This window comes from Staurois parvus, unplaced genomic scaffold (genome assembly GCF_062004578.1).
Source record: "Staurois parvus isolate SC_StPar_1 unplaced genomic scaffold, SC_StPar_1.0 ptg000282l, whole genome shotgun sequence".
In the NCBI taxonomy this organism is placed as follows: Eukaryota; Metazoa; Chordata; class Amphibia; order Anura; family Ranidae; genus Staurois; species Staurois parvus.
Genome location: NW_028318078.1, coordinates 15,145,904 through 15,172,706, shown reverse-complemented (window position 1 = coordinate 15,172,706; position 26,803 = coordinate 15,145,904). Strand labels below are relative to the sequence as shown.

At 41.6% G+C, this 26,803-nt stretch overlaps 1 protein-coding gene across 2 annotated transcripts in view; it reads left to right on the top strand.

Annotated features, from left to right (window-relative positions):
* Positions 1–25,107, top strand: part of GTPBP1 (GTP binding protein 1) — an 88,020-nt gene extending 62,913 nt beyond the window's left edge. The window contains exons 9-12 of one of the 2 annotated variants that reach the window (XM_089681978.1): positions 1,662–1,797; positions 7,328–7,506; positions 14,499–14,669; positions 22,598–25,107. In XM_089681978.1, the coding sequence (XP_089538104.1) occupies positions 1,662–1,797; positions 7,328–7,506; positions 14,499–14,669; positions 22,598–22,690 (579 nt within the window). In that variant the 3' untranslated portion in view covers positions 22,691–25,107. The remainder of the gene's footprint in view (positions 1–1,661; positions 1,798–7,327; positions 7,507–14,498; positions 14,670–22,597) is intronic. The other variant, XM_089681979.1, reaches the window with a different exon arrangement.
* The last annotated feature ends 1,696 nt before the right edge of the window (positions 25,108–26,803 follow it).

Genomic DNA, 26,803 nt, shown 5'->3' with positions numbered 1-26,803 from the left:
TTTTGCAACATTCTGTGATTTACTTTCTTGAAGTCTTATAATCCTCTCTGTTTCAACGGGCATCTCTCGTTTTGGAGCCATTTTTTTTTTTTTTTTTTTTTTTTTAACTGCAGACTAATTAGCAGATGTAGTCTGATGAAGATGTTTGTTTTAGAACTGCAAAGTACATGGTGATTCCAGAATATTTTCCTCAGAATTGAGTGATTCCATTTTTTTTTTTTTTTTCCTCCTGCTTGATCTGCAGAAAGTTGAAAGTGACTACAGTTGTTTTTTTTTTTTTTTGAAGTGTTTCTTAAAACCAGAAGGTTGGAATGCTAAATTAAAATAGTTTGAGGCATGTCCATGATTGTGTGTGGTGTGGTTTTTTTTTGGTTTGGTTTTTTTTCTATTCAATTTAAACAATTGAATGAACATGAGTGGTGATTCTATACATTTTGCCAGGCGTACAAAAGTGTAGTAACAAATGGTTTCAACACTGCTTTAAGGCCTAGTTCACACAAACGCAGTTTTATTGCTTTTTGCAGAAACGCACTACAGTCCATTCAACATGTTCACAGCTATGCGTTTTTCATGCTCTGTGTTTTTGGAAAGGGTCAGAGACTTTTTTTTTTTTTTTTTTTAAACTCCAAAAAGCAGTGTTTTTGCTACAATAGAGTTCAATGGAGACACTGCTGAAATGCGTAAAGCATTTTTGCCACGTTTTACGTTTTATTTTACCCAGCAACAAAAATATTTCACCTTTTACAAAAAAAAAACAAAACTGAAAAAAAAAACCCCGAAACGCGTGTGTAAACGCAAAGCAGGATGCATTGCAAAAATAGTTTAACGCAAACTGCATTGGTATGAATAAGGCATTAGGCTGCCCATACCTTATGCAATTTTCTTGTACAATTTTTTTTTCTTTAGTTTGACCTCATATGTTTTTTTTGGTAAATCTAAACACTTGTATCCAATTAGACGGGCCTTTGCACTTAATGGTTGAAGGTAAATCTAAAGGAAATGGTACAGAAAATTGTAAATGGTATGGCCAGCTTTATAAGTAGAGCGTGTAAGTAAGCAACCAAAGGTGGGACACCTGTAGGAATTGTTAGCATTTGCTTTCAAGGCTTAATTCATTTACATTGCTGTAGAACAGCTGTGTGTTGTTAAGACATTGCTACTTCTCTGAAAAATGTCTTTTGCACATTATGTACAAAATAATGTACATTTTATTTATTTATTTTTTCACATCTCTGGTAGTTTACTGCTTACCTTTTTGTACCATTTCAGGCTATTTTACTTGACTTTAATTGTTTTACATTTCACTAAAACTAGAAAAAATGTGTTCTAAAATTTTTGAACAGTACTGCATATACAGAGGGCCCTGTTTAAGAAAGCAGCAAGATGTATGCACTGGTTAGTATGTTCCCTGCTGAGAACACTATATTGGAAACTGCAGGCTACATGTGCAGACCTGCATGTGTGGGATATTCTACATGAATATATCATGCAACCACCAACATGGCAAGAATGTAACTTTATTTGTCTCCCTTTACATTTTTTTGTAGCCACCTTTACTCTTTTGGTTTATAAATTATCTCTAGGACATTGTGCTGTTTTTATCATCCCAGTATGAATTTACAGCCTTTGTTTTTACCATGTTCCTTCTGTTTGTTCTGCAGATTAAGCGATCCTCTATCAGGAAGGGCATGGTAATGGTTTCACCACGCCTTAACCCTCAAGCATCTTGGGAGTTTGAAGCTGAGATCTTGGTGCTGCATCACCCTACAACAATCAGTCCACGATACCAGGCGATGGGTAATTTAATACCCGTTTTTATTTAGGGGTTATGGCTTATTAAGGTTGGAACACTCAATATGTCATGGGCAGAGCCTTGACATTGTATTAAAGTGTATTTCATCCTTTACTTTTAAATTTGCAAAACACTCACTATAGGTTTGTGTTTACAATCACACAGCATACCTAAAAATAATTTTAATAAATATTATTCACCTTTCCACTTGTTTGGAGCAGGTTTTTATATAGGACTCTATAAGCAGCTTCTATTCAGAATAGCTTGCGATGTACGCAAAAGAGGAAGAAAATTGGATCCGTGCGAAAGCAATCTTTAAAGTGCAGTACCATTCAAGTACTTGCCCAAGCCTTGATCTTTAACCCTTTGTTAGGGCAGACCGTGTTCACATCCAGTTTACAACTGATCTGTCGGCACAGTACAGAAGGGGATAATTATGGTAAACCTAACTCCCCAGCTTTCATAGCATTCCTCTTCTTTTTCTATGCAAGTATAAAGAAGCCCAATTTTTTTTTTTTCCTTAAGTTATGCTATGTGAATGAGAACTTGAACAATTGAGTACTGTCAGTGATACTTTTTTTTTTTTTTTTTTTTTTTTTTTTTTTTTATTTGCACCAACATCCAAAATTTCAGGACAAGTTCTTGGGGTGTATCCCCCTTTTTTCAAGGCCCAAGCAGCGCTCATTGTACTGCTTGAACCTTGAAGAGGGCACACCCTGAAAGCTTGTCCCTAAAATTTGGATGTTAATGAAAATAAAGTATCAAGGACAGTACTCAATTGCACTAATACGGCTACAATCGCCTTAAGCATGAATGGGATCATGTAACAGATATAAAGCAGGTATTATCTGAACTGAACTACAAGAGTGGAAATGCACTTGAGAGCTCAAATCCAGCCAAAACATTTGTTTTTTAAAATAAATTAGCAAGGTTAAACCTCTGTCAGGTTTACCACTGTTGGTGTGCTTTATTGCCTTGAGTATTCATTTCATGCTGGGAGCTTTCCCCTCACACCCTGCCTTGGTAAACTGAGGGGAAGTATCTCTCACATGGACAGCAGTAATCACTATATATATATATATATTTTCTCTCCAGAACATAAAATGGAAAAGAGGTGACTAACAACTCCTTACAGTAGTTTTTACATGTTATTGTTTGTAACTATCGTCCTTTTTGGAAAAACAGGTATTGAAGAAATTCTGAAACGGATCACTTTCAGGAGGTTGGTACACTGTCAGACAAAAACCTATAAGTCGGCCCATGTATAAGCCCACCACATGCCTGTCATTCCTGTAGTCTTCCTTAGCTCTGTTTTGGGTGTGGCCACTTCCTCTGCCATCTCAGCCAAGATTTTAGTACAGTCCTATGCAAGACTTTGACCCAAGTCACCAAGTTATGTGCTATCTCTGACAGCTGAGTCCACAAGCATACTCCCAGCGCTTTCTTCTGAAGATTCTACATCTGATCTACCTGAGGCATCTGAGCAATCATGTACTGAGATTGTCTGTCTGATTCTGAGTCAATACAGTCATTACTTGACGAGTCTCCCTCCAAGGAATTGCACAAATTAAGAGTCAGTTTGGCTGTTTTTGATATGAGCAGCAGTCTAAACGTACAAGTTTGTGTTTGTACAGTATAAATGGCTTCTACCAGTGCTATTCCCAGTTTTAACCTTAAAGGTGATTCTAAAGGCTTATTATTTTTATTTTTTTTTATATAGAAAAAAATAAACATGTAGTACTTACCTGCTCATTGCAGTGGTTTTGCACAGAGCAGCCCAGATCCTTCTCGGGTGCCCCCACAGCAAGCAGCTTGCTATGGGGGTGCCTGCTCTGTGTGTCAATTCACACATGGAGATGTGGCTCGGCCCTGCCCCCTCTCTTCTCATTGGCTCATTGGCTGTGATTGACAGCAGTGGGAGCCAGTGACTGTTGCTTCTGTCTCAGCCAATGAGAAGAGTCCTGGGACAGCTGAGACTCAAGTGCACATTGCTAGATCGAGAGGGGGCTTAAGTGACTATTGGGGGGGGGGGGGGGTGGATCCTGCACAGAGGAAGTTTTTTTACGTTCATGCATAGAATGCATGAAGGTAAAAAAAAACCTTGAGCCTTTAGAACTTTAACCACTTCAAGTCTGGACACTTTTTACCTCCTTCCTGTCCAGGCCAATTTTCAGCTTTCAGCGCTATCACACTTTGAATGACAATTGCACGGTCATGCAACACTGTACCCATATGAATTTTTAGAATTTTTTTGAGACTGATAAAGTTTTATTTTGGTGGTATTTATTCACCACTGGGATTTTTTTTTTTTTTTTTTGGCTATATAAATGAAAGTCCAAAAATTATGAAAGTGTTTTTCTTATAAAATTTTGCAAATAACTGAATAAATTTTGGCCAAGATTTATGATGAAATATTATTTTTTTTTAGTAAAGAAATAACCCAAATTAGTTTATAACCAAAAATCTATAATTTTTTAATTTTTTTTTTTTTTTACATTACATTCTACACACTGTCACCCTTGCAGTACAGTGTCACCATGGTACTGCTAGGGTGACACTGTACTACTTGTTGTTGGGTGATGAAGATTTTTATATTTTTTTCTTTCACTGCTTGCTTTTCCACCCATAAAGGCTGTAAAAGCAATCATTTCTCCTTCTCTCCGGCTGCATTCTTGCTGCCATTGAGAACTACTGTGTGAGCTGTGATTGGTCACAGCTTGTCACATGGTACAAGGCTGTTGTGAATAGCCTTGTACCATGTGACCTCCATGATCATTCACAGATTTCACACGTAAGCAATTATGTCAGAAGTGACATCTTGCTTACTCCTCTGCATGTGATCACTGATTGGCCAATCAGTGATCACACGATTGGGACCTAGCACAGAGGTCCCGTACGACGATCAGTGTTCCACTATGTCCTGAGGACACAGCGGGCACCGGATCGCAGTGCTGCGCACTCCCAGGGAGTGCGCACAGTCCAAAATGGCGGGGGCCGTTTATGAACGGCAACCCGCCCCTGGACTGCCTTCGTTTGGCCGTTTTACAGAGTAGACTTGCATACCTAACCAATAACTGGTTGAATGTCCTCTTTGGACTACTGTTTTCACTGACAGGCCTTGCTTTTTACCCCATCCTGGCTGTTTCCAACCTCTGGCTGGCTGGCCAAAGTCCCTTTTTATAGAAGAGATATTGCTTTTGTTGTGGTTCATCCTTCGATTCTAGAATGTTTGGAGCGAAGTATTGCAGCATTAAGCAACAGTTGCCTGCTGGTGGTTTCCAGTCTATCTTACATATATTTCCTGTCTGTATACAGGTAGAGGCCAGTTTGGTTAAAGTGCTGAACTGCAAAACCTGCTTCTCAGAAGCATCCATGTGGTCTTGGAGGAACAAGTTTCTTCAGATCTTGATTCTGGTGGTGGGCGTACCCATCTTTCTTGGTGAAAGAAGCCTAAGGAACGGACCACAAAGTCGTATCCCTCATTATATGTTAAGAAATGTCATGTTCATTTCTCCTTTCTTATGCCATCCATGTCTAGACCCTCCAAGCTCTCGGCCCACCCACAAGGTCTGTGGTTTAAAGTCTGCCAAATCTTCAGACAAACCTCCCTCAGCATGCAGGCGCATACCCACTTTCCAGAGTGGTTGAATGTTTGTAAGTCTTTACAGACACTTGAACAGTTTGCATCTTCTACACCTGGGTGAAAGAGGTGGTTTCCAAAGACTAGAAGCTGGAGATTTAGTCCTTGCCCCCTCCTCTATTTTAGCAGATCTTCATGAAGCCCTCACTTGTGGTTTTTTATTTTTTATTTTTTTTTTCCTCAATGACCGTGTTTTTAGAGATTTTACTCCAACCTGTATATAGTTACCATCCCAAAGGGGGAATCTGCTTAATCTTGGATCTAAAAGCACTGAATGTCTTCATTCAAGCTTAGAAACTTTGTATGCTGTCTCTACTGGGTCATCACCAGGGTGATTTTCTAAATTTGTTGGACATCAAGGATGCGTACTTGCATGTCCCTTTCTTTCCAGTACATCAACATGGACCTGACCTTTTTGGCCTCTCATCTGCACCTTGGTGCTGGTGTCAGTCATGGCCATGCTTCACTTTAGTGGCATCCTCATTATGGGATACTTTCAACTTTCTGTTGAGGGAGTAGGTGGTGCAGGCTTTGAGTGAACGGCTGTAATGCCTGGACAGATGGAACAAAAACTTTCAGATATCGTTGCCTGAACAAACTGATCGTTTTGGAGTGTCAGAGTCTAGTCCTGGACACAGCACAGGTCAGAATATTCCTTCCACGGGAGAAACTTCAGACTCTGAGATTTCAGGTTCGAGCTCTGCAGTCTAGGAGTCTTCTGATTCTTTGCTTTTTCATGAGTCTTGGTTCTGAAGGTAGCTTCCTTCGGGGAAGTCCTGTTTGTCCCACGATGACCATATATTGTGTTGTAGAGATCTGGCTTGAAACTGGGCAATCTAGCCCCTTGACAGATCGATTCACTTGGCATCTTGGACCAGGTTGTCACTGGCTTAGTGGTTCAGGAGTCCATGTCTTGAATGAGGGAAGTCCATCCTTCCTGTCTCTTAGAAGATCTCAAAGTCAGATGCCAGTCTTTTGGGCTGGGAGGAGATGTGCTGATACACAGGACATGGATGTCAGAGGTGAAGGGGACTGGATTGTTGGAGGAGTCTTGTCTTCCAATTAGCATCCTACAGGTTCAGGTGATTGGCTTTCTTTGCAGCATTAGACCACCCTGCTGGAGGACAATATAATCTGAATTCAGTCACAGTGCCATGGCGTCTGCTCGTATATCAACCATCAGAGTGGAGCCCCACTGCAACAAGAGGTGTAGATTGCATCCTTTTCTTAGACAGGGTGCCTTAAAAGAATATATTTATTCTCTGTACTGAGATAAGTAAGCCTTTTTTCTAGGAATTTCTTCCAAGACTCTAACAAACTGCCATCATCTTGCTTCCTGATCAGTTGTGACCTTGATGAGAACCCCTACTTAGATGACCCTCACAACTTAAGTAGCAATTTTCCTACTGCCCTTTAAAGTATTGTGAACTGGTTGCAGTGGAGCAGGTCTACAACCTGGTCATCTCTGTGAAAAATCACCACATGGTATTCGATTAATGTTTCAGATCAGATGCAGCTATTGGATCAGTAGTGTTCCCATTAGTGTTTTCCCACTCAGACTTGGGTTGAGGGCAACTGCGAAGTTCTCTTTGTACCGTATATGCTGTTGGTGAAGAAACAGGGATTTTGTACTTGCTATAAAATCTTCTTTTGGCTCCACAAGCAAAAAATCCATTTAATTTTTAAAGTTTAATGCTCTTCCACCCAGTGTTATCTGTGTTTCATGAAAAGAAAATGATGGTTGCAAAGTTTTTATTTAAAATCCGAATCCTACACACAATGCTGATCACACTTGAGCTCACTACATGGTAGCAGGTACAACTACAGGTTTTATAGTTATTTTCTCTTTATTCTGTTTACCCTAAATGAATGATGGAAAATGTCTTTTGTTCCAGTGCATTGTGGCAGTATCCGTCAAACAGCCACCATCCTGAGTATGAGCCGTGACTGCTTGCGTACTGGAGATAAAGCTACAGTTCACTTCAGATTCATAAAAACACCTGAGTACTTGCACATAGACCAGCGACTGGTATTCAGAGAGGGCCGAACCAAAGCTGTGGGCACAATAACCAAGGTATTTTGATGAGATGTATGCAAAACAAGGTCCAGCTAAAGCAACATATTATGCTTCTTTAAATACTCCAGATAATTCTTGTATTTTAGTTTATTGTATTTTAGTTTATTGTATTTTAGAGGTGAAAAGAGGTGTGCTTTTATTATAATTTTTTTTTTTAGCAATGCTACTTTTACTTTGTTTCCACTAGCAATCCATATATGAACCCACAATAACCAATTTCCTCAGTGTCCTTACACGTCTAAATCAAGTTGCTATGGGTTACACCACTCTGTACTCGACAGAAAAAGTATGCTTGGGTTTTAAGATTTTTAAAAAAGTTTACTTTTTACAATTTTTATTCCTTTTAAACAATTTTGAGCTTTAAGAAGTTTCAGTGTGGTTTTTTTTTTTTAATTTTTTTTATTTCTCTCATGTAGACTTGGTCCCATTGAAATCTGTCCAGCCTGTGGTCTGTTTCTTTGTGATGAGCAATATTTTACTGTTCTGAATTACCAGGCAGCACTGCAGGGCTGTGTCATACATGGAACTGGCACAGACGGCGCTGATAATTTGCTCAGAACAATAAAATCTCATTCAGTTCTGCTTTGCTGTGTATCCCATCTGCTGGGGGGTTGTGTGTGTTTACAAGCAGCCACAAGCACTGCTGTTGGGGTGTGATGGATCTAATGTTATGTATGTTTACTAACAGCCAGCAGCTCTCACACAGTCCTGCAACGCTGATTGTTCAAGGACAATCAGCTTAGGGTATAAGGCCTCATTGCTGGCTGTAGCACTTCTAACAGGAACGTCCAGTCTGGGGTGGAGCTTACAGGCAGTATTAACATAGAGGTTTATTTATTCCACAATGGGATCATTGATCAGAATGGAGCCAAGTGCTATGTGCACATGGTTCGCTGGGTAATTAAAAAAAAAAAAAAAAAAAGTTAACCTTTTTGTGTGAGTATTTTTTAACTCCTATTTGTCTTGACAACTTATAACTTATTCCCTGACAAGTCGTACAGAGGTGAGCATTACAGTACACTGTTGATACAATGTTGGTTTTGATGCACAAGAAATGTTTAGATAATCAGTCCAAACATTGAAGGTCTCACACATGTAGTATCCTTATACTCAGGAAGAATATCAAAATATGTTTTGGGTTGTAGGCTTTTAAGGGACATAAGTTTTTTGTGTCTAATTTCTTGACTACCTATCACATTTTTTGAGGCCCTGAAATGCCAGAACAGTAGAATCGGACACAAAATGACATTTGGATATTTAATTTTTTGCAGAAACAAAGTGAAAATGTAATTTATTTTTTTACTGGAGGTTGTGAATTAATGTTTCTCACACACAGCATGGGTATACTTAGAATAACACACCAAAACATGTCGTTCTACCCCTAGTATGTGGATACACTTGTGGGAGACTTAGTCTTTGGACTTGTGTACCAGACATTGTATCCTGTGCATTATAAAAATCAACCAACATTATATCAAAAACCGTGTACTTGTAATTCTTGCCTCTGTATGGGTGGTCAGTTTAGTGTAGCATCACCTATAGTAGTCCCTGTACCTGTAAGCCAAGCAAGCCTAGGGATGCCCCCAGGAATGCTATGTTCACTGGGTAGGATGTACAGGAGGCTAAGCAGAAGGTGAACAGAAATCCTGTGGTTCCAGGAGTACAGTTGTCCGTAGGAAATGGCTGGGACTGGCTTCTCATAGGAACTTAATCAGTGGGACTTGCAGATGGGTCAGTTCAGGCGACAGGTGCCGATGCCATCTGCAAACAGGCAAAGGATGGGTCCAGATGTCAGGCAAAAACATGGTACATATGGGAAGAAGGCAGAGGCAACGCTGCACTGGTGTGGCAGTGATTAGAAACTGTGTGAGGAACCACAAACCAGGCGGAGACTGTTAAAATCACACCTTTTTAATGAAATGGCAAATATAACTTAAATCCGCACCAAAGTCAAAACAGAAGCCAGGATTTGGATGCCAGAACAGGTAATAAGACAAGCCAGAGTCAGGAAACCAGAAATCGGTGTAGTCAGGAGCCAAAAGTCAGGAATCGGAAGAGAAGTCATCCAGACAGTGTTACACAGAAACACACTGGAGATCATAGACCATGCAAAAGCTGCTAAAATAGCAAAAAGGGCTGGCTGTAGGCTGGACTAATGAGGCAGGTAATGGTATCCAGATGAGTCACTGTGGAGACAACAAGTAGCTGATAATTAACCAACAGCTGAGCAGCTTCTGAGCACTGAAAGAAAAGAGCTGCTCATTAAGTAGCAGGAGCTCAGCCCTGACAGTACCCCCTCATTAATGACCCCTACCCATTGGGGGGAGCACCAGGCTTGAGGGGAAACATAAATGTGAAGCATGAAGGAGGGCAGGAGCATGTATATTCGAGGATGAGACCAAAGAGCGTTCCTCTGGACCATAAACCTCCAGTGAGCTAGATATTGTATGCTTCCATGAAACCTACGTGAGTCAGATTGTATCCCATATTCCCCATGGTTGTCAACCTGAACCGGGCAAGGGTGTGGTACCTAGGTGGTATAGCAGTTACACACCAGAGTTTTTAATAACGAAACATGGAATATGTTGGAAGGAAGATCTAATGGGTATGCCGCGGTATTAACCCTACATAGTGTGGAAAGGCCAAATATACGGAGGCGTCAGTTTTAGTGAGGGAACACTGAGTCGTAGGTTACGGGAAGACAGCCAGATCCTCTCCCCAACTTGGTAGGAGGGTGCAGGTAGGTGTTGGCGGTCAGCATGGAGTTTGTACCTCTCTGGAGCTTTTGCAAGGTTTCTTGGATCTGCACCCAAGTGGAACGGAGTTCTTGAATATGTTCTTCTAACACAGGAATTCCCTGCAGAACGAATGTATCGGGCAACATGGATGGCTGGAACCCATAGTAAATATGGTGGTCTGAAATATGGCAAAGTAGGAACTGTTCCAAGGCTTGGTTGGCCCGTTCTGTGGTGCCATTGGACTGCTGGTGATATGAGAAGGAAAGCTAAATTCCCAACTGTGCACAAAAGGTTTTCCAAAACCTGGCCACAAACTGGCTACCCCTGTCCGAGTGATAACTTTAGGTAACCCATGTGAAATAAATTGGGGTGGTTGTATATTTCCCCCTAGTTATATTAAAATTACGTGCCATCTTGTCTGTCCCTATAATTAGCTAGTGTGCCTAAGCTCTGACAATAGGGGTGGTAATAATGTATTATGATATTGGCTATAAAAATAAACACAATGCTCAAAGAAGCAAAGGTTTTTTTATTTACAAAGAAAGTAAACCACTAACAGAAATCTAAACTAATATTAAATCGTATGAAAATAAAAGAGCAAAGATGATATGTTGTGTAAGTTCTTCCTCGAAGTTCAGTATCTGGCTGGTCTGAGTGCTTTTAATGCAAGGCCCGGCCATGCTTTTTTTTTAAATTTTTTTTTATTTATTTCCCCCCCCCCCCTCCTTTTATCTATCCATTCACCACCCACACAAACACCCTTGACCCGCCCGGTGTAGTCCTTCGTCAAATGAGCAACAATCCATAACTTATAAGGGGCTGTCCTGCCCAATCACTAGGAAGTATAGCATTAGGCCAGCCATCCTCCGGAAGTATGTCGTTGTCTTCACTAAGGGGCACTGCTATATTGCCAAAAATGCTTTGACCCAGGTCAATGGTCCAGTCCACATCAGGTTTCTTTTGGCTAGAAGCCATGTAATCTGTCATTTTACTGTTCCTGTCACCAGGGAATCTGGGCTGAGGCTTTCCTATCTCCATGCCCCACCGCTAGGGGGATGTGTGAACTCTCAGGACCAGGCTTTTGGTATGCAATCTTTTGTTACACACGCTCTGTTGTACGTTCTTGTTTTACGGACACTCCAAGATGACATCTAACAAGCCAAATGGTTCTTTGTTACCCAGGCAGTAAGAATCCTGTCAGATATAAAAACATGTTGCCTTCCAACACCATATAACCGAAAGATCTCCCTGAGCGAATACTGATGCGAATACTGGGTTCTTTGGACATAGGCAACTTCTTCAGCGAAATTTTTTGATTTTTTTCGAAAACCGGTCATCCACCATAAGAATAACTGTATTGCCCTAGGAGTTGGGTAAATCCACAATAAAATCAATAGACAAGTGGATCCAGGGCCCCTCTCCACTGTGTATGGATTGGAGAAGGCCTGCTGGAAGGTGTCGGGATGTTTTATTTTGAGCATACACGAGACAAGCAGCTACAAATGCGGTTACATCAGCGCAGAGACTAGGCCACCAGAATTGTTGAAACATAGACCATATGAATTGGTGTTTTTTCCTGGGTGCCCAGCTGCTTTGGAGGAATGGTAGGTCTGGGGCAAAGCAGTGCAGCGATGCTCAGGGACGAAGCAGCAGTCATGAGGTCTTCCAGAAGGAGAATGGAATTGAGAAGTCAGAATTCTTTCACCCAGACTAGTGCAAATAGTGGCCAAAATGCGGTTTGAAGATTTCACAAGAGTAGGAACAGACTTCATTTTGGAAGAGGAAAATTGCCACGATAATGCAACGCTTATATTTTTCGTACCAGGTAAAAATGAGACTGTAGTTGAAGCTTGACCGAAAAAGGGCCCACCAAGCCCTTCTAGGAGATGAGCGTTTTGATCATAAGAATCTCACATTCCTGTCTAAGGCTAGTCAAAATGAGGCACAGTAGTACCCTCAAGGAGTTGCCTCCATTATTTAAGAGCTACAATGATGGCTAATAATTCTGTCCCCAATTTTGTACTTGCATTCTGCTGGATTCTGCTGATGTTTTAGAAAAGTAGCCACAAGGATTCAAAAGGGCCTACAGAGGTAGGATGTTGAGACAGGAGAGCGGCTACTCCAGTCTGACACCTCAACCTCAGAATGAAGAGTAACTTAGGATCAGGGTATGCCAGCACTGGGGCTGCAGCAAAAGCGGCCTTGAGTGAATCAAAGACTTTATTGGAATCCAGAGACCAATTCTGTGGGTTGCCCTCCTTTCTGGTCATATCAGTCAGGGGTTTGCCAATTTTTATCGGAAACTTATTTGTAATTTCTCTCTTCTGGTCAAAGACAAGAAAATATTGTGGAGGATGCAGACTTGTGCGTTGAGGCCATTGTAAGACTGCAGATCGTTTCTCTGGGTCCATCCAAAACCCAGAAGCAGATATGACAAAAAACAATTTGTACTTGTTCACGATGAAATTCGCACTTTTCCTACTTCTAAAGAGGTTGAGAGAGAACAACCCTGTATAACATGATGTCTGTGTAGTGGTTCTCTAGGGATTTTGAATATGAGAATATTGAGGTAAACCACCACACATTGCTGCAGCATATTTTTGAGGACATCGTTAATAAATTTCTGGAAAACTGCAGGAGCATTGCAGAGACCAAAGGGCATTATGAGGGGTTTGTAGTGTCCGCTCCAAGTATTAAATGCAGTTTTCCATTTGTCCTCCTTTTAATCATCACGGGTTTGTAAGTGCCTCTCAAATCTAGCTTAGTGAAGACCTTTGCTACCTTTTTTAGGGGGTCAAATCCGTTATCAATAGAAATGGATAAGCATTTTTAATAGTAATGTGATTGAGACCCCTATAATCATCAATACAGGGTCCCAGTTCCACTCCTTTTTCAAAAAAAAAACTAAAAAAAAAAACTGCACCAACGAGAAGAGGATTTGCGGATTAATCCCAGAGATAGTGACTCCACAACATCATCTTATCTTCAGAGGGTAAATCCGACCACTAGGAGGAATGGCATCAGGTTGAAGATCAGTTCTGCAGTCATAAAACCGATGTGACAGTAAAATACCAGCTTGGCCTTTCTGAAAAACATCAGAGAATTCCTGGTACTCCTCTTCAAAAAGTGAGTCAGTCTCTTCTTTGCCAAACAAGTATTGGCGCATTGTAGCGCCATGACAGAACCTCAGCTCTATGCCAATCAAATTAAGGATTGTGCTTCTGTAGTGAAGGATGACTAATGACAACTGGGTAATGAGGTGAGGAACTGACTTGGAATTGGATTATCTCATGTGAAGAGCCCCTACAGCCATGGTCAACAGAGCAGTTTCATGGGCAGGCTGTAGAGGTCTCCCATCAATTGCCTCAATGGCAAGTGGGTAGTAATGAGGCTGCAGCAGTATCGAGTGCTGCAACACAAAAGCACGATCTATGAATAAGCCTGCAGCCCCAGAATCGATTAATGCCTGGGTGTCAATGGGAAAACTCAGACCTGGAAAGGTTAACCGGAACTAGAGATTTTTCTTTAAGGATAGCTGGGGATGCAAAGACATCACCTAAGGTCTGCCACTCTGATGAATTGACTGTTTGACATACCACTGTCACACTGCATTCTGTGTAGTCTTGTTGCCCCTATTTCATCTATTGTTGCGGACTGGTACACTATTATTTATTCTATCATTGTGCGAGCGCTGAATATGCTTGTCTATTGTACATGGTGATTACTTTATATACCATTTGAGTGTATTGAAATTCCTACTATAGGTTTGCGGTTTATCAGTAGGCAAGGTTTAAATGAGAGATTCAGACCACAAAAAACTTGTTTACCTTTGCTGTTTTGTGTAGGGAGGCCTCCACTCATATCGTTTGTAGATAAACGGTCTTAGGTTTTCCAAACGATAAAACAGTGGGTGGATTTTGGTAAATCCATCCAGGCTTTTCTTGCTTCAAGACATGATAGTGGTTTGCAGCCTTTAGGAATTTTGGCTTCTGGAATGTCAGACCAAAGAGTGCCTATTCTCGGGTTAAGGGCGAGTAATTTAAAGAAGGGAGTTGCATTAAGGTAAAAAATGTTTAGGCTTTATAACCAGTTTAACATGCCATTCTTCAAGTCCTTCTTCAGTCTGTGTTGCCCATAGCTGCAAATCATGTTTTTATATAGATTGCTGACAAAATGAGAAATGAGTTTGTGTGTGTGTGTGTATATGAATTTGCTATATTTCAGGAAATGTTCTGTAATCTCTTTATTTAGTTGCTACAAAGCACAAACAACTTGCCAATGAACTCAAAGCCACAGCAAGTTAAGATGCAGTCCACCAAAAAGAGTCCACTTGGAAAGAAGGATGAAGCAAACCTAGGGACGGCAGCAGTGGAGGAGGTCCCTGTGGCAGCCAATGTTGGAGCAACAGGGTTGCAAGCACAAGTAAGAGTTTTCGTTTAGGATCACAAGGTGACATACAGACACGCTTGTTGTATTCTCCAGCTGTATTTACTCAGTATAATATCCAAATGAAGGATATAACACCAGCATGTGAGTAAAAATTCAAATAATTCAAAAACAAAATCACTGAGTTTTTTAAAAAGGATTATCAGAGAGGCTACCAAGAGGCCTACAGCAACCCTGAAACAGTTGCAGGAGTTTGACAGTGTTCATTTTGTGCATGTCACAACAATATCACAAATTCTCAGCAAACGTAGCTTGTATGGGAGGGTTGCAAGAAAAAAGCCGCTCCTCAAGAAATGCCACATGCAGTCACGACTCGGCTTTGTCAGAATGCCTTGAAGATTCTAAGGCCACATGGAAAAAGATGTTATGGTTAGATGAGACCAATATTGAATTATTTGGCCTCAATACCAAACACTGACTGGTGGAAATCCAGTACAGCTCACCATCCAAATAACACCATTCCTACAGTAAAGCATGGAGGTGGTAATATCCTGTTTATGGGGGTGATTCTCTGCAGCAAGAACTGGAGCACTTGTCAGGATAAAAGAAAAAATGGATGGGGCAAGATGCTGCCAAATTTTTGAGGAAAATCTGCTACCCTCTGACAAAGTTGTAAATGGGAAGAAGGTTTATCTTCCAGTATGACAATGACCCAAAGCACACAGCAAAAATGACCACATAGTGGTTGAAGGAAAAAAAAAGGTGAATGTCCTTGCATGGCCTAGTCTGAGCGCTGACCTAAACCACATTGATGATGACCATTTGTGGACTGCAGTCTTCAGTTAAATTTTGAAAATCTGTGGAATGACTTGAACTTGAGTAGTTCTGCAAAGAAGTCTGGGTGTGCAAAGTTAGAGACACATCCAAACACACTAAAGGCTGTAATTAAAGCAAAAGGTGGTTCAACAAAATACTGCCACAAGGTGGTGATCCTTTTTCCAACTCACTGATGCGGTTTTTAGGATTTTTGTTTTCAATTTTTGTTGGTGTTCTATTTTTTACTTGTATGTTTATAGGTTGCACTGAGTTAATACAGCTGGATAAAACAAACTGTGTCTCTTCATTTCAGGGGCTGCAACGCAACAAAATTTGATTATTTTAGGGGGAGTGATTCTTTTCTATAGTTTGGTTTTGTCTGTGTTGACCACTCCATTCAGCTTTTTTTTTTTTTTTTTTTTTTTTTTTTTTTGTAGGCAGCTTTGTTTCCTGTTTGTCATTCCACAAGGTCCACAAAGAGCTTTATCTCCTCCTCTCGCAGAAAACACCCACCCACTTAGACTTCAAATTGGAGGGCTCTCCCCACAGTCCTCAGTTATCGTGTTTTCTCTGGCTAGGTAGGAACTCGCAGGAACTGTGGGGACTGCATTCTCTCAGGTGCTGCCTGAGAGGGGTCTCTGTTTGTTTGTTTTTCTTTTACCGTATTTACTTGCAGCAGTGGTCTTCCAGGCAGAGTCCTGGGGGGGAGCGGCATGTGTGGGCAATGGTGGCGGCCATATTTTTGTTGTCCAGTGGGGTCTGGGAATGCCTGTGAGGTCACTTCCGGGCAGGGGCAGAGCTTCTGGTCAGCATGCGGCTTCCGTTCCGGGTGCAGGATGCATGGCCCAGCCAGTGCCTATTTCCGGTCCCGGGCCGGTGCAGCACCGTTCCGGGATTTTGGGACCAGGAGACAGCCACATAGACTACTGCAGGCTCTGCTGTGGAGCGACTGCAGCTACGGGGACAGGCGGAGGCCCCGGTAAAGCTATGGGCAAACTGTATTATGCTGCTTTTCTTTCTGGCAATGTGGGGTCTTTTTTCCCCCTAGTGGCTGAGGGCCTGTCTTGTCCTCCCAGATCCTGCGTGTGTGGGGTCAGTGCACTAGTAGTGTGGAGGTTTGGGCTCTTTTTGCACTGGGTGCATTTTGTGTGTTTAAGGTCAGTCAGTGGCTAAGTGGTTATGTTCCTTGCGCCTTGTCTTAGGCTAAGGGCAGTGAATCTACACTTGCATGAAGGCCATCTCCTCTTGCTAAATTGTCAGATGCTTGGAAAAAGCCTTTATAGGAGTGCGTTTTTCTGCTTTATTGAGAGAGGAGGCAGCGTTAAAAGTGATTTTCTGGCTTTCTTGAAGGCTGAGTGGAGTGCAGTATTTCAGAAATATGTTGGCGTCTTCCTCCCAGTGTGCTTCTGAGCCTACCCCCACACCACAATATGCTTCCTTGGAAGCGGGGTCAGAGATGCCATCTGCTCAGGTGGCTGTCTCGCCTTTTCGATAAGAGGGTGATTCAAAGGATGATGGGGGAAGAGGCATAGGATTCCTCAGCATCTAAATATAAGCTGTCGCTGGAGGATGTGGAATATCGGCTTAAAGTGATTCATGCCACCTTAGGCATTAAAAAAGGGAGATTATTTCCTGTACATTCAGCCATTGCAGACATGATTAAAAAAATGGCAGGATCCGGAAAGGAAACCATTTTTTTTCTTAGATCCCACAAGAGATGGTTCCCATTTGACTCCTCAGCAGTATGGACCAAAGTGCCTAAGGTAGACACTGCATTTTCCTATGTCTCACAAAGCACAAACTTCGCCTTTGAAGACACGGGGAGCCTGAAAGAGGCTATGAATAAAAGAATGGATTTGCTGTTGGAAAAGAGCATGGCATTCCACAATGTAGAATTTAAAGCCAGCTATGGCAGTCACATGGTTAGCAAGAAATCTGGTGCATTGAACCAACTTAAGGCGCATATCAGTGAGGGAACCCCAAAGGATGAGATTTTAGATCCCTTCCCTACAATCACAAGAGCTGTAGGGTATATAGCAGATGCATCTGTGGAATCCATACGCATGACCGATTGCTCAGCTTGTTTGTCTCGGCAAAAAGGGCCTTATGGTTAAAAACATGGCAGGGGGACTCTACATCAAATGTTAGGATGTGTGGAATCCCTTTGTCAAGGGATCTCCTCTTTGCTGTGTGATCCAAAACTGACTCGAAGCCTGGCCCAGACAGGAAAGTCTTTTCCTATGAAGAAGCGAAAATAAGTGCAAAAACTTTTCATCCCCAGAGAAGCTGGGTGACAAATCGCAAGGGAAGAAAGAGGTCTGGCCATCGCAGAAAGGAAGAGAAAAAAAGGGTATCCATATTTCTGCACAGCCTGAAAAATCCCAGTGACCAGCTGCTCCTGGTGGGTCCGAGACTGCAGGTGTTCCTTCCACAATGGGAGAAAATAACTTTAAGCCTGTATATCTGAAATCTGGTCTTCCAGGGTTACAAGATAGGTTGCAGAGGTCCCCCCAAGAAGGATATTCCGAAGGATCCGGTAAAAGCTCTTGCTATGAAGAACCTGGTTCAGGATCTGATATTCCAAAGAGTGGTGGTTCCGGTCCCATCAGAGGAAGAACAGATTGGGTTTTATTCCCATATACTTCTGGTGGGAAAACAATCAGGAAAATGTTCGGTTGATCCTCAACGTAAAACCCTTGAACAAAGCAGTGCGATACAAGCAGTTCCGAATGGATTCAGTCTTTTCAGTTGGAAACCTGCTGTTCCCAGATTGCTTTATGGCATCAATCGATCCAAGGGACGCCTCTCTGCATATCCCAATCCCAAAGATTTTTGAGGCTAGCTCTAAGGTCAGGATGCGAGGTTCAGAACCTGCAATTCAGGGCACTGCCTTTCAGTCTGTCATCTCCCAGCATCGTCACCAAGGTGATGACAGAAGCCCTAGCTCCCTTCAGGCTCGGAGGTGTGATGGTTATTCCCTACCTAGATGTTGTGTTCCTGGCAAGCTCAGAAGAGCAGTTGAAGGACCTTCAGGTATCCCGCAGCCATCTGGAAAGTCCGGGCTTGATCGTCAACGTGCAGAAATCTCCAATCTGACCCTGTGCAAGAAGGTTTTTGTTTCTGGAGTTCTGCATCTGTTCGGCGGAACAAAGTTTTTTGCTGGAAAAAAGACGCGGAAAATACAGTCGTCTTTGACTCTTCTTCACGGCAACCACCAGGTGTCAATCAGGTTTACGATGTCAGTTCTGGGCCTGTTGACAGCCTCCATCCTGGCAGTCCAGTGGGCAAGATTACACTTTAGGTCCCTTCAACTATTTTGTCCTGAGAATTTGGAATGGATACTTTGTCTTGCTGGACAAGAAGGTGAGAGTCCCCTCCAGGGTCAATAGATCCCTCTGGTGCTGGATGCAGGAGGTTCTCTCTAAAGGTCTAGCTTGGTCCTTTCCAGTGGAAAGGATCCTTACCACGGATGCCAGCTCCTGGGGCTTGGGGGCACACCTGGGAGGTCAGCTTGCACAGGGGCAGTGGCCAAGGCAGCAAAGGTTACACTCAAACTGGAGGGAAGTAAAAGAGATTGCTTTTGGCTCTTGTGGCTTTCTCTCAGGAGCTCCAGGGTTGACATGGACAGGTCTGCATGGACAATACCACAGCGGTAGCCTATGTAAAGAAGCAAGGTGGCACAAGAAGCAGGAGCCTTTAAAACTCTGGCGAAAGAAGTTGTGACTTGGGTGGAATTCAATTTGGCATCCTTGTCCGCAGTCCATCTCAAAGGCTCACTAAACCTGATAGATGACTTCCTGAACAGACACCAGCTGAAGGAGGGCAAGTGGTGCCTAAACCAGGAAGTTTTCTTCAGCTTAGTTAAGCAATGGGGTCAGCCACAAATCGATCTGTTTGCGAATCGTCAAAATACTAAAACCAGTCAGTCCTTTTCCCTGAAGAAGGAAGATGGAGCAGTAGGGATTGATGCTCTTGCTCAAAGGTAGAGCTTTCAGCTGTGCCACGCCTCCCCCCCCCCCCCCCCCTTCTAACGAATTCCTCTGGTTCTGAAGAAGCTGCAGAGTTCAGGTCATTTTCATAGCTCCCTTCTGTCTGCAAGTGTCCGATATGGTTTGATTGACAACCACGATTTTTTCAATCAAAGAAGGACCTGCTACTAAAAGGTCCTCTGTTATCCGATAGTGGAAAATATATGCCTTTATGGTGTGGTTTCTGAAAGGCAACTGCTATAATAGGCTTCTAAAAACACATAGCAGACACTCTTCTAGCAAGTCATAACGGGGGGGGGGGGGGGGGTCACGAGAGCTATCTACGGGAAAGTCTGGAAGAAGTATAATTCTTGGTGCCTAACCAATTCAAGGCCCTTGGAAGATCTCGCTTCAGTCCTGGAGTTTCTTCAACCAGGAGCTGACAAAAAGCAGCCAGCACACTAAAAATCCAGATGGCAGCTTTGGGTGGTCTTTCTGGAGTGTTCGATCTCCTCGGATCCCCAAGTTATCAGTTTCTTCAAGGCCTTGTTTCTATCCAGACCAGTTTAAGCAGAAGCTTTCCCTAAATGGGATCTTTCCCTAGTCCTGCAAGTTCTGACCAAGTCTTCCTTTTGAGCCCTTGCATTCATTAACCCTGAAGTATATTACACTGCAGACCAGTTCTATTAATTGCGGTCACCTACACACATAGAATTAGTGACCTACAGACGTTATCAGTCAGAGAACCCTTTCTAATGATCTATCCAGATAGGATTGTAATGGGAACCAATCCAGCCTTCCTCTCAAAGGTAGTGTCGGTTTATCACCTCTTCAAGGTTGGCAAAATGTCTTGAGCGATTAATCGATTTACAGTATTTTAGAAGTAACTATGGATTTCAAGAGTTCTGAATCTTTTTTTCATTTTGTTTGTGGGGACTAAAACGGGCAAAAAGCAACTAAAGCATTCTTTGCCAGATAGCTGAGAATGGCAATCAAACAGGCCTATGAACTTTCTGATCTTGTTCCATCGCTGGGCATTCATGCTCATTCCACAAGAGCTCTAGCAGCCACATGGGCAGAAAAGGCCGGTGCCACCCCAGATCAAATTTTGTAAGGCAGCGATGTGGGCAAGTATGTCCATCTTTTGTACACCATTACAGGCTGGATTTGTTGTCAGCAGGAGAGCAGGCCTTCGGTAGGAAGGTCTTGCAAGCTGTGGTCCCGCCCTAAGGGGGCAAGTTCTTGTTTATCCTCCTAATGTGCTGTCCTGAAAGACATTTTGAGAAATTCCAAGTTGGACTTTCCAGCAACTTGTTTTCTAGTAGTCTTTCAGGACCGCAATAAATGCCCACCCTGATATCGTTTATGCGGTTGTGCTTATGTTTTTCAGATCTGCTGGAGGTACTCTTCAAATTGGAAGCCACTCCACACATTCCTCAGTTGTCGAAGTCTAAATGGGTGTGTTTCCTACGAGAGGAGGAGCTGCTTTCTCTCGTACTGTCCTACAAAAAAAAAAAAAAAAGTTCTCTAAGTCTGACTTGGATTTTTGGCTTACATGTTGATTTCTAAGTGGATCTTAGTGGTTATTGTGCAGACCTATGAATTGCAAAATAGTGTGTACTTTTTCTGTTAAAGCCCATTTCATTAGGGCAGTGAGTACTTCTCAGGCTTTCATTATCTGGTCTCGATCTTGCATCTGAAAGGCTGCAACTCGGTTTTCAGTACATATACTGTACATTCTGTAAGTTTGTTGTATTTAGTTTTTTTTTATAAGGTTGTTTTGATGTGCCCATCCCTTTTTGTTAAAACTGCTTTAAGATGTCGTGGCCAAATTATCAACTGTGTCCCTCAGTGGTTGATATTAAAAGTAGTATTTTTGTACTCTTTAAATTCCTTTTCCCAGAGTCCATTGGGAGTTCTGTCCACTCATATACTATCATTCTTGTTTGAAATGCTTGCTAAAGCTGAGAAGGTGAGAAGACTTATAGCCTATGGGGGGTGGCACATAGAAAATTAAATTCCAGGTTTAATTTGACTTTAAAAAGATTGCCTGGGTGGTACTCTTTCCATTACGAACTAATACGGCTGCTTGGTGCACTGTAATATACTGGAGTAGCATCAGCTACTTACAGCAGGCAGTGCTGTGTTCCACAGCAGTATAGGTGACTTCCTGCCTGCTGCCAAAACTAAATTGTTGTCCTGCATGCATCTACGACTTGTGTTTTAGCAATTAATAGCTTCTTTCATTGGCTGATGTAAAAATTGTAACATCTGCCTCCTTCTGCATCTCAGACAATCTTGTATTCACTGATAAAAATACAAGACCTCCTGAATGAAGCATTCAGGTAGACTATTTAGTTCAAGCAGCATATGGGAAATCACCTGCACTGCAGCAGAACACAGTGTTGCATACTGTATGTAGCTAATGCTGCTACAGTTTATTACAGCACACCCAGTGGGTGCATCAGTTAGTGATTGATATAGTTTGTGTGACTTTAGCCAAGCTGATCCAAAGTAAACCTACAATTTAATTTTCTATGTGCCTAAAAGCAGGGTTTTTGCATCCTCATGTCAGAGCCTGATGAAGAATAGTAAGCATCTCAGTAGTGGCATCATCAAATCTTACTCTAAATAATCTTAGACTAGCTGCCTGAGGTACAGTGCCTTAGATCTTACACAGCAGATAAACTGTTATAAGGCTGTAGGCACAGGAGTGCTTAGGAGCACTGACCTACCAGGAAGTCACTGCTATTTTTAGGAGGAATAGGTACATATTTCAGAGTAGTACCTGGATACGTACAGTATAATACTTCTAGATTTGTAAACGCTTAGGATTTTCTGAAACATAGCAAATCTTCACTTTTTGATTTCAGTTCCACTTTAAGGGTGGGTGGTCCTTCCTGGCTTTTTGACAGTCAACAGGGTTCTTGATGACATCCCAACATGTTAGCGCATCTTTGTAGTCATCTATCTGAGCAGTAGACCATCTATAATCTTGTCAGTCAAGGCTTTCCTAGGGGAATGCATTTTGCTTTTATTTTATTACAGTAGCCTAAAACGCAAGTGTAATACCGGTTTTAACAGCAGTCCGATAATGAAAAAAAATAGCCTTACTCTGTGCCATTTAAGTATACACTACATTACTATACAAAAATATATATATTTTTTTTTTCCCAACAGCCAAAGACTGGGGGAGGTGGAAGACGCCGTGGTGGGCAGAGGCATAAAGTAAAATCTCAAGGGGCATGTGTGGCCCCAGCAGGAGGTTGCTGAACTTGACTGCTGAATTTGTGTCCCTCCAACAGCTTGAACATGCCCTCACCACCGTTTACTGGAGAGAAGCAGCACACTCCCAGATCTCCTGCAGTTCTGTGTACATCAGCCTAATCAAAATGCACTGATTTTACTCTTGAGTTATGACTATGGTGACCAATGATCTGTCATTGTGGCTTTGAATCCTGGCTCACTGTACAGGCAAAGAATGAAGTACACCCACGGCAGGATTGTAACATTAATTCACAAGGTCTTACTTTGAAATGCCAAGTCAACAAATGATTGTCCACCATGTAACAGCAAATTGGACATGGACTTTCATTATATCATTTAGGTAAACACTTTAGTTCCCTAACATTTCTGAGAAAAAGACTACCACCATGCTATTTAAGAAGAAAGTGTTGACTTTTTATTTTATTTTAAGAAATATATTACTTTACACAATGTGTAGTTTTGTACTGTTGGGATTGTACATTACTTATTGTGTTTTTTCATTTGTAATTTTTTTTCCTCCTGGCAATATCAAAGGCTGATTTTTAAGATCTTTTCTTTTAACGTAATATCTAAGGGTTTACATTTATGTTCTTAAATTACCTTCCAAAAATTTTAATGACTTGTTGTATATTCTTATGTGGCAGCTTGTTTCTCTCTGCCATATTGCAGATATCATCTCTGAAATGGCTGTAGATTTTCATTTTTAAATGTGTGCTATTCTAACAAAAAATTACTTCTACAAAGATATTTTGTGTGCTGCGAAGAGCTGGAACTAATTTAACCCTCTGAAAGGTATCTCTGCAGATCCACTTTGGTATTCACTTTTGAACACTAGCTTATTTTTGAGGTTCAGGCATGTCCGACACAATCTAGCTAAATTTTATTTTATTGTGTTTGCAGAACTTTGCCTTTTTTAGTTTAGAAATTCAACCTTCTAAGGCTGCTGTTTTGGTCATGATATAACACCTTTATACCCCCTCTAATTTAATTTATTGAGGTTCGAAACACATTTTTCCTCAGTTTTGGTGTTTTTTGTTTTGTTCTCATGTTTGCCATTGCAATCCATTAAAATTCACTTACGCGTATTGTGATAATGTGCGTTGACATGCGTTTAGACGAATTTCCGTTGATTTTAAAGGAAAAGTATAAGAAAACAATATTAAGTTGTGTTTCCAGCCTAAAAGGTTTTTTTTTTTTGTCATTCCTGATGTGGTGTCAGCTTCTGTCGGGTTGAACTATTAATTAACTGTGGTGTCCTTGATTACGCCAATGATATAGGATATTAGTTAGTTTCTTGTCTCCCAGCAAATCTAGAATTACTCCATATATTTTATTGCTAGTCTAGTATAGCAACAGACAAAAACAATCTGACTTTTTTAAAGAAAATCTGTTTTACAAAAATGAGTTCATCCTGATAAGTGCACATCTGCTTCTGTATTTTTAAAGTGGTTGTAAACTCTTGGGCTTCCTTCACAAGGCCAGCTACATGCGGCTGATTCTTGCAGCTGGAATGAACGGGTCATGTGATCAGCAGTGTCCATTCAGCCCATTTAAACCAATGGTGGGCTTACAGTGGCTGCTGCTGTTCATATGTAGCTGCACACAACAGAGTGGTTTGCTGCGGTTAGGATTTAGGAGCAGGTGTCTGAGTCTGGCCGCAGCTGATTGTCCCAGTTATTCCAGCAGCAAGAATCCGCCCATTCTTGCCACAGGATTCCGATTAGCCGCATTTAACCATCTGTGTGAAACAGGCCTTACATATACCCACTGAAGTGACTAGCCTCACATGCTACAGAGATTAAACAAATCCTCCTACACAAGTTGTACCTGTTTATTTGCAGCCCTATCTTCTATACAGTTCAAAGTACAAAAATTAGTACAGCATTTTTGAGCTTTAAAAAGGAGGGGGCAAGGATCTGATGTCACACTGCACAGCAGAGAGCTGATTGTAATCTGAGACCTAAGTGGAGGGAGTGGGTACACTCTCCCTTATACAGAATGAGAGACGAGACAGAAATCACATTGGGTGCTTTGGATAGGTTATGCGTTGTCCATTTTTCATTTAGGAGATTTACAACCACTTTAAGGTTTTAAGTGCATATCTAAGGTTTGATTGCAAAGCCAGGTATAGTTCCACTCTAATGTGGTTGGTTGTGGCTGAATGCTGGTTATTTTCATTTCAATACACAGTGTGCGCGGGTGCAGGATTTTTTTCAGTGGATTCAAATGCAAGTTTGTATGCTTTCATAATTTTATTTTATTGTACAATACTGTGGTGTATCTTGTTCACTCATATCTTTTTTTAATACGTTATCAGCATTGATAAGATTTCCACACCAGAGTCCACAGCTCTGCCTCCATGAAGTTCTGCTCCCTGTGCTGAATTTTCAGAAATGAATAAAAGCCCCAGCATACCACTGTAACTTAAAGCAGTACTAAACTCAAACATTTGTTATATTGCAATTTACCAATTCTTCGATGTGATGGCTTAATTTTTCTTTTTGTAGGCTTTCTTCTGTTTTCGTTTGGTGATCCAGCCCGTAAGTCAGTTAGTCAGTAGTTTTTCAAAAAGAGCAAGCTCTTGTCCAGAGCTCTTTACAGGGTTGAGACAAACCATTTTACACTGACGGGTGCTTACAATGTCAGCTTTTATTTCATATAAATCCTTCATAATCAGTTACAGTAAAGTGTTGGTTTTTTTTTTTTTTTTTGTTTCCCTTTTGTGATATAATGTGGGCTGGAGTTTGGTTTCAATTTGTTAGTGTATTTCAATCTGCTAGTCCATTTAACACTACACTGCTCCCCTTGTGACTGACTGTGCTGCTGCCTGCTGTGCCCTCTGTGTTCTTTCAGCCAGAGTGGGGGCAATACAAGAGGTGTATTACTGGCTACGTGAAACCTCTAAATATCAGTTCCCTATTGTTGACACTTTGATCTGGTTGACAAAAGAAATAACTTAATAGTTTCAGAAAAGGCTGGACATTATATTTGGATCATAGAAGTACAATTTACACAAGAGTACACTCTGTTCTTAAGCTGTATTGAAATTGTAAGAAAAAGTAATATATTACAGCCTTTTAGTCCTTAGATAAGGTAAGCTGCATTTTGTTTTTCTTTTTTCCTTTTGTGCCTTTATCACTGCGTAATCCTGCAAATGCAGTTCCTGTCCCTGGGTTGCTATGCTCAATTCTCAACTGTCCCTTGAGGGAGTCATAGTTGTCACTCTGCCTGGACTTTAAATCTATGTATAGTAATAGCGAGCGCTCTAGAAAAATAGCAGCTAGAACACTAAAAGGAAATCAGTAACCTTAAAGTAACAATCGGTAAATGAAGTGCAGCGCTAACAAAGGATAAATAGATGAATAAATAAAACAAAGTTCGTTCAGAATAATTCATTCACTTGATTGCCTCTAGTGAATGACACCACTGAAAATATCCACAACACATGTCTAAAAGCTTGTGACCGGAAACAAATGGCAGAAGTGCGCACTCACCGACTGCGCATCGGAAATGCACATAGATGTAACCGCCAAATGGAGTGTAAACAGCAGGTGTATGGTGGGTTTCCCTCAGAAGAATGGTCATCAAGCTTGGATGAAGTATCACTTTGCTGGATCCAGAGGTCTCCTTTAGGGATGTGTGAATACAGCTTTGATGCAGGGCTCCCTCCTCTGGATACTGGATGTACTGTGGGTATAATAGATCCTCCAATAGCCAAAAAAAGGGGGGGGGTGCCAATAGTGTAGTAACTTCAGGTATTTATTGAGCAAACATGGTAAAAACACAGGGTGCGGGTACAGATACAAAGTGCCAAAATAATAGAGCAGAGTACTGCAGCACTGACCCTTAAGCAAGATGGCCGCCGGACCTCCTCGCTGCCGGGACGCTTAAGGGTCCGTGCTGCAGTACTCTGCTCTATTATTTTGGCACTTTGTATCTGTACCCGCACCCTGTGTTTTTACCATGTTTGCTCAATAAATACCTGAAGTTACTACACTATTGGCACCCCCCCCCCCTTTTTTTTTTTTTTTTGACTCCTATTGGAGGAGCTATTATACCCACAGTACATCCAGTATCCAGAGGAGGGAGTCCTGCATCAAAGCTGTATTCACACATCCC